The sequence below is a fragment of the Nilaparvata lugens genome, chromosome Y (assembly GCF_014356525.2).
Source record: "Nilaparvata lugens isolate BPH chromosome Y, ASM1435652v1, whole genome shotgun sequence".
Classification (NCBI taxonomy): domain Eukaryota; kingdom Metazoa; phylum Arthropoda; class Insecta; order Hemiptera; family Delphacidae; genus Nilaparvata; species Nilaparvata lugens.
The window spans coordinates 2,562,791-2,571,769 of NC_052519.1; the positions used below are offsets into that span (position 1 = coordinate 2,562,791).

Genomic DNA, 8,979 nt, shown 5'->3' on the forward strand with positions numbered 1-8,979 from the left:
GAACGGTTGGAAACAAAGCTCAAACATGTGAGTCAACTTCATTATTATCAAACTGGTCTATAATTAGTTACGGCTGTATCTTTTTCAATATAAGTGTTAAGATCATTATAAGAGTGAGAAAAAGTGGCAACTGAAATTTTTAAGTGGTCTAATAGGCGAGTTATGGGTTGTTGAAGTGCTAACTTTCCAGATTCCGTTTTCTTTCCAGATCATAAACGGTTTCGACTATATTATTAGAACTTCTCTTAAAAATTCAAAAAAAGTATCTTTCCAAACTAAAACATTTTCTTCTCCATATTGTTCATAAATAGAAAAGTAACATTTTCTGTAAATTCGATAACTTGTTTATTTTGACAGTAATCGCGAAAAAACGCATATTAGAACAATGCCAATGATATACTGAATGTATTAAAAAAAACTCTAATGGAAAATTCGAAACCGATTATGAATTATCTGGAAAGAAACCGGATTTTAGTATTCAACAACCCATAACTCAAAACCCATATTTTCATTCTATACAAAGGAAACACCAGACAAACTGAAATATTTCACTCCAAACTGAACAAAATACACCCAAACTTGCACTTCACCATAGAACTGGAAAACAATAATACAATCAATTTCTTGGACATCACCATATTTAAACAAAATCATACTTTCAAAACATTTAAAATATACAGGAAACCTACCACAACTGACACAGTAATTCACAATACCTCCAACCACCCAACCCAACATAAACATGCAGCTTTCCACCATATGATCAACAGACTATTGAATATCCCCATGACACAATTTGATTACAACCAAGAGCTCAACACGATCAAATTCATTGCCCAACAAAATGGATACTCATCCACTCTAGTTGACAACCTACTCCACAAAATAAGAACAAAATCATCAACCAAAAATAATATGGAAAATGACCAAAAATTCATCACACTCACATACTACAACAAAAAATCACAGAAAGTAGCATCATCTTTTAAAAAACTCAAATACAGAATTGCCTTTAAAACAACAAATTCACTGAGGAAACATTTTCAAAATTATCAAACAAACAAACAGAGATTTGAGCAACCAGGCATCTACAAATTAAAATGTAATGATTGTAGTAAACTGTATATCGGACAGACTGGACGTGACTTTCAAACAAGATACAAAGAGCACATCAGAGCCATTAATAAACCACATAGCCACTCAAACTTTGCTGACCATATTATATCCACAAACCACACATACACAGACATCGCCACCAATCTTGAAATCCTCCATATCTCTCAAAAAAGCAGAAAACTCAATGTATTAGAACAATACGAAATCTACAACCACACAAAACAGTTTCCCAACAGTCTCCTAAATGATCAAATAAATTTCTCTTCCCACACACTCTTTGACAAAATAATCCAAAGTTCAAAAATACCGCCACACTAAATATCCACCAACCCAACCCCCACCACAACCTATTCCACCACCTTCATCCCTTACCACACATAGCCTTGTCATCTGAGTGAATTCCCACAGTCTGATGATGACCAACAACAGGTCGAAACGATCGTCACTATACAAAAAGTAAGTGCATTTTCACTTCAAAAGTTTTTTAAAATTCAAGTTTAATTTTAATAGTGAAAAAGTATGGATATACAACAGAGTAACCCATAACTCGCTTATTAGACCACTTAAAAAATTCAGTTACCACTTTTTCTCACTCTTATATTGATCTTAACAATTATATTGAAAAAGATTATCCAATTTAAATAAAAATAAAAAGGAGAACCGAACAGCCCTAATTGTGAGAAAATTTTTATGAGGAAAAATCATGAACACATTTTCACTAATAAAATTATACGTTCATCTCCAGCGAGTTTCTCACCTAAATTTCAAAAAGTTCAAATTAAGAAAATACTGTTTACAGAATTTCACTTAGTTATGAATGTTTTCCTACCTAATTTTATGGGAGCCAGCAGATAGGAGTGTTCTTTGTTTTCATAATCTCTGAACATGAACATATTTATGCACTGCAAGACATCCGAGAAAATTATGCAATGGAAGTTGAAAATTTCGTCAATTTCTTTCTCTGAAAGCGTCTGACACGCTTGATTGACTATTACCTCCACTTCTATTTCACCCATTGTTATAAACAACGGGAACTTCAAAAGCTGCAAAAATGAAAAGAAAAATTGATTAAACAAAAATATCAATGAGAGTGAATAATGAAAAAACTCGTGACGGCGACTATAAGATTATGAAGTCACAAATTTAAACCATCAATCCATTTTTTCACAAAAACGAAGTTTATACCAGTTGATTCAAAAAGAACTTTACAACCTTGAAATTTCATATAAATCTTATTAAACAAGGTACAGAGCTAGTTTTGGTGTTGTTTTAAAGGAAAACACTTCAACTTTTTTAACCTTAAACTAAAAATTTCTATATGACTTCCGTTGGTTATCCTGCATACATCCCATTGACAGTCGATTTCTTTCCAGACTCGCATTAGGATTTCAGGTGTAACTTGCTCAACAGTAGCGCAAATCCTTGCTCTAAGTTCAGATAGAGTGGCTGGTAAAGGAGGTACATACACCATATCTTTTATGAAAATCCAACGGTGTTAGTCTGGGGAACGAGGGGGCCATGCAATTGGCGCATTACGGCCAATCCACTGATTTGGAAAGCGGTCATCAAGAAAATCCCGGACGTCAGTCAGATAGTATGGTGGTGCGCTATCTTGCAAAAAGAAAACATTTCGTTCTCGATCATCCTCATCTATCTGTGGTATCAAAAATTTTTGAAACATATCAAGGTACACTATGCCGTTTTTCAAACCAAAAAATACAGCTATCACGCTCAGGTACATTGAAGGCAGCCATCATTGACGTAACTGCCGCTAGCGCTTGTGCGGCGCGTCCAGGCACTAGCGGACTACGCGAGTCAAAACTTGGAGTGTTTTCCTTCAAAACAACACCAAAACCAGCACTGTACCTTGTCCAATAAGATTTATATGAATTTTCAAAGTTGTAAAGTGCTTTTTAAATCACCCGGTATTATCAATTTTTATTCAATTTGAGTAGGCTACCAAACGTTAAAAAGGAGACTGCACACAGGCGGATACTAGCTACTACGATAACATGGAATTTGAAATGTCCGGAACGCAAATATGTACATGAAATTTCCAATTTCACTTTCCCATGGTAGCTAGTGGACGCTGACGCTAGAGCAGCATTCTCAAGAATAAAATTAAAATTCAAAGTTCATATCAACTACAATCTCAATCAATCAAATGGACATACATTGAAACTATTTTTGTATTACATACCATAGGCCACTTTTTGGTGGTCAAAATTGCAAATTCGGAATCAGACTTCAGAAGCTCATAGAAAGCCTTTTTTCGGTTGCCTTTTGGTTCACTGTACACGGGCTTCATTTTTATAATGTGCATGTAGACCTTCTCACCAGGCATTGGACGGCATTCACACATACATTCTGGAAACTGAAACAAAAATGAAAATAACATAAGAATACACGAATTTTAAATAAACGCTATTTACGGGAAGGAAAGGAATCATAATGAATTTTTTGTTTTAACTTGGAAGAATGTTTAATTGTTATTCACTGAAAAGAGCTTCACCAGTTTGCATAGGATTCGTGTGACACAATGCTTGCAGTGCTCGGAATTGGGTTCATTCTTCTTTAGATACTAGTAGTTCTGCGAACAGCAGACCTCGCTCATGAATAGCCTACAACTTTCAAACTAATGAGAAGGGCCATTAAGAAAGTACAGTATATTGAGAAGATTTATCCATGTCATCTATTATTTTCTCCATTGAAAGTGCTGGAGACATAGTTTTCAGGGACACCGGACTTATAAATGTCTCTCAAGGACGTACCTTCATATTGTGGTCAACTGATAGGAAAATGGAATATGCAGTAGACAATTTAGACGATGAATCGTCTCACAGACGATAGTGAGACGGAAAATGATTCTAAATAAGATGGGTTTGTTGGTGACAATGACAGGAGGTTGCTAATAATGTATTTCATGAAAAGTGGATTCAATGTTATGGCGGCTTGTTATGCCTATGCAGAATGTTTATGCTCACAAGTCGGTTTCCGATCTCATACTAAAACGAAAACAAGAGCTAACTAATTAAGCTGTGATGTCTCCGGCCGGTTCGGTAGGTCTAGAAACTATTCATCTATGAAACAGGGAGATATCGTGTTGAAAAGGGAAGAAATGGGTCAATCAAGTGAGAAGTTTTCTTCAATTGATAAATACAGTATGATTTGGAGCGGCTCAGACGTTTCAAGGTTTACCGCTGACAGCTCTTGTCCTCTATCGATAGCATTCCAAAGATACCATTCATTCAATACAGCACATTTTGGAGCGGCACAATTTATATTAAAACCGGAGGTCTTATCAAAAATCATTACACATATGTTTCTGCGCCTTGTTTCAAAGAACTTGTATACCAAATTTCATCCAAATCGAACAATAACTGCGGTACAAACAAACAAACAGACAAAAGTCGATCGAGTCGAAACTAAGACCTCAGCTTTGCTTCGGTCAATGAAGGGCACAGGGGAAAAACGAACAATATTCTCAGCTTAAAAGGAGAAGGAGAAAAAGAAGAAGAAGAAAAAAGATTTTGTGACTGATCGTTTTTCTCCTGTGCCCTTCATAATTACAGTGATCTACGAAGGTCATTTTTTTCAACCTCTGATCACATACTATAAGAGACAGATAGGCGGTAGGGGGGCGATTTTCACAGAGCTTAACAGTTTAACATTCCCAACAAACGAGTTATGGAGTTATAGAGCCAGAAACATTACCGCCTCACTTGAGTCTACCGCCAAGATACGTAGCGTTACTCGTTTTTGCGAGAAAAAGGCAATAGTTCAGCATAAATATTTCAATAAATGATTCAATCATCCACAGGAAACATTATTATTAATGATTTTGTGCATGAATTACTCTATGTCAATGACCTATGTCCTCTGTCAATAGAGCAATGTCTATTTTTATTGAACTAATATTTTATTTTCTTGTGATAAGTGTTTTAAGTTGGACAAAGGACTCAAAAAGCTATGCAGGCATACTATTCACTCAGTAGAAGCATCACATATAAACAATATACAGACTCCAAGATTAGATTAAATAAAACATATTCAACAACTAATATTCAGTACCTGTCACACATAATACTTAGAAACATACATGACTATCTTAAAACTTTTCAAAATTACAGATCAGGCCAGTATAAGCGACTTGTTGAAAAGTGGTTAATTATAAGTGACCAAGAGGAGTCTGAACGCGTGCTTCTCTCTGTATATAGGTAGGGAATGTGGAACTTGGTGATCTTGTCTATGGTCCTTCGAAATCCAAGTCCCATAGTGCTTATTATTAGTATTATAATTTTTTTTGTAGCCAGTGTAGTTTACTGTTATAGTATTACATGTTTTTGATTGGATTGTCCATCGTCATCACCATCTTTCATTTTAAGTTTGGAAAATTCTTTATAACTTGGTATTTAATTGCATTGCTATCTACCTTTTAGTTTTACTAACTTTTAGTCATTAATTATAACTGGCTGTTTCTGCAGCCAATTATTTGTTTTCTTCCTATAATATCAACATTTCCTCATATCATTTTTTTAAATCTTTATTTTTCTCAATTTAGTTTAATATGATATCAATTTTCATAATTTAGTTTATCGATTTTTAAATTCAGCGAATTACGCCAGGCCCTCACAAACACAGGCTTAAGCCTACATGTGAGTCTCTCATAACGTAAGGGTACATATAAATGTACTGTAACTGTACTGTATTATTTGTAAATTGTGAGAATAAATTTGTTTTGATTTTTGGAGAGGCTGAGGTGAGTAGGAGAGTAAAATCAAAAGTTTATGCTTCAATCATTGAGCCCATCCTATTGTATGGAAGTGAAAGTTGGACAGTCAGTAGAAATGAGAAAAGCCAAATAAATGCAGTCCAAATGAAATGTCTCCGAAGAATAGTTGGGAAAACAAGACGAGAGTGAGAAATGACCGCATAAGGGAAGAATTACACATTAAAGCGGTTGAAAGAAGAAGAAGAAGGAGAAGAAGAAGAAGAGAAGAAGAAGAAGAGAAGAAGAAGAAGAAGAAGAAGGAGAAGAAGAAGAAGAGAAGAAGAAGAAGAAGAAGAGAAGAAGAAGAAGAGGAAGAAGTGATAAGTGTTTGATTTATTAACATGTGATTTGTTACATTGTTAAATTTTGGCAATAAAGAATTGAATTGAAAAAATATAGTTTACAACAACCCAACCCAACTGTATAGTGAGTTTCACAAGTGTGAGCAGAAACGAATGTCACCAACCTTTTTGTCGTAGATGGACTTGCACTTTTTGGTGCCGACGAGCGTCTGCCGCTTGACGACGGGTCCCACACGCACGAGGGCGGCCGAGTCATCGGATTCAGTAGGAGGGGCCTCGTCCCTCCAGCAGGGAAACAGACCGCGGTCCTCCAGCTGCTGCGAGGTCTTGCCACGTGGCAGCATTTTGTCGTCCAGCTCGCGGCTGTCGTAGAGCAGTTTGCACGCCTTCAGTGCCGCCGATCGCTTGGCCAGCTCCACGTTCGGAAACGCATCGCTCTGGAACATCACAAGCATACAATACAGCTGAAATGTCACATAGTTGCATAAAAAGCAGTCGTTAGGTCATGTCAGAGGCCCTGAAATTGATCAGTTGCGACCTGAAAGCTGAGCCAGCCAGGTCACTATTTATTAAAGCACAGTGGGACTACCGCCAAAGAAATCACCACTTCATAGTATAACATTCATGATATGGACAGTGGTATTCACCATTTGTGACGTATCGCAAAGTAAGCTTTCACAATTGAGGAGTTTGATGGAAAAAGGCCACTAAGAACTTTAGGCCCTTTTTCCGTCAAAGTGTTTTTTGAATTCGCCGCCATTTTTTCTATATGTCTACAAAATTTCATACCTCTATGTTTTTCTGAACGATGCGACAACAATTTTAAGAAGGCAGTGACAAGCATTTGAGCGTGGTTTCTAGGTTACATAGGCTCTCTACTCCTACACATGGTATTTAGGCATGCACGTTTGCAATGAATAATAATAATTGTTGTAAATCGGAGTGTTCGCGAAAAATACATGATGAAATTAAGTCAAAAATACGTGAAAATTGGTTACTCAACATTTGGGACTGTTCTTCGTTACAAAAGTTATTCTGATATTAGTGGACCCACTCTATTTCAGTTCCTGAAAACCCATTTTGATGGTGCTATTTTGTTTGAGAAAGTAGGTTAATTAGGTTGAAATGTTTGTTTTTTTCTTTGAAAATATTTTTTTATATTAAAAGTTTAGTTAAAAAGTTATTCAAAGTTTATTCCATATCAATAAATAAGAATGTAAAATCTTAGTTGTGATCTACTTCATTTGGAGCATTTCCTAGAAAAATCACTTTGATGGAAGAAGGGCCTCTGTTTGTAATGTTTTTTATCCAATATTGAACAATGTAGGAAGTGATTCTGAGTTATTGTGGCACAATTACTAGACAAATTGAACTTTGAAGTTCCATTTAACTAGAATACTAACTGATACACAAGATAATAGTTTCCTATAAATCACTTTAAAATCTTTGACAGCGTATTTCTCAAAACATGGTTTTTGCACATGGGCCCTTCTTCCATCAAACTCCTCAATTTTGATACGTTAATAGAACTCAATTTATACGTATCACCATATAAATATAAACTAAAATGAGCAGTTATTATTACTTCAATAAACCTGTATCAGCTACCGTCTATAGAATCCATTGACAAGACGGAGGATCGGCAACGTTGTTCTCCTATCTTTCTCCACTGCCATTATAACGTGGACCTCACTATAGATATGAGGATAAAATTAATTTGTTAGTATATTTTTTCTTTCCTCAAACGACCCTTACTTTATTTGCTTGATTCAGCGATTGCTTGAAACTAGGCAATCCATTCTGCCCCACCTGTAGAAGTTGGCAGGACCTGTGGGACAATATTAAACAATATTGTCAGAGATATTGTAGAATTGTTCCATGATGAAGAAAAAAAAATGATTTTTTTCAACTGATATAGCTCTATGTATACAAAAGTTAGTTTCGATGCTCATGGTACCATTGTCAGATCTTCAGTGTTGAATTGCCTCAATACAACCTCAAATAGAGTGCGACAACAATGAGTGTGAATAGTGTAAATAAACTGATTAACTTTGGAGAAGAAATAAAAAGCACAACGATTAATAAATAAATAAATAAATAATGATTTTATTTGTTCACGGACCAGCCATACAAATACAGAAATACAGTTAAATAAAGATACATGCACAATTATTCTATAATTCCAACAATAAACTCCAATAGAAATGAATTCTAAAGTAAAGTGTCAGTTCGTGAGAGAGCACGATTTCACTCTCTATGTCTGTTATAAATGTCTCCACTCCATGTGGATTATCAAACAATCAAGACTTATAGAATATTACTGCAAATTTGCAAACTGAAAATTTATAACATGAAATATTGTATCAAGACATCAATGGAATAATTATAATTTGAATAAATACTTGAATACACAACGATTAATAATTTTTATGAGAATGACAAAATAATATGAAAAAGACAATCAACAAATAAAAAAATGAAGAAACTAATAAAATTAGAGGCTCAACATACTCTCCATTGATATTTTTGAGGTAAGTTATCAATAGTAATGTTTTTGTTACAAGAAATATTATTTTTAGAGCATATTCTAAAACTTTTTGGGGTAAGGTATTTTGTGGTTACCCAACATGGTCGCACAAAAAAGTTTATACCTCCCGAACAAAAAAAAAATCAATCTGAAAATTTCATTTTAAAGCTTAAAAGCGACTCTTTCTGCACATGTCCCACTCGCTTTGATAGTGATATTCATTCATAGGCAAAAGAACAGTCGGGTACGCACTTACCCCAAGT

The 8,979-nt window shown here is 35.1% G+C and overlaps 1 protein-coding gene across 1 annotated transcript in view; it reads right to left on the reverse strand.

Moving 5' to 3' along the window:
* LOC120355180 (endoribonuclease Dicer-like) overlaps nt 1–8,979 on the reverse strand; it is a 36,939-nt gene that overhangs the window by 25,252 nt on the left and 2,708 nt on the right. The window contains exons 3-5 of the mRNA XM_039443507.1: nt 6,354–6,626; nt 3,317–3,490; nt 1,946–2,159 (exon numbers count right to left, since the gene is read on the reverse strand). Of these exons, the coding sequence (XP_039299441.1) occupies nt 1,946–2,159; nt 3,317–3,490; nt 6,354–6,533 (568 nt within the window). The 5' untranslated portion in view covers nt 6,534–6,626. The remainder of the gene's footprint in view (nt 1–1,945; nt 2,160–3,316; nt 3,491–6,353; nt 6,627–8,979) is intronic.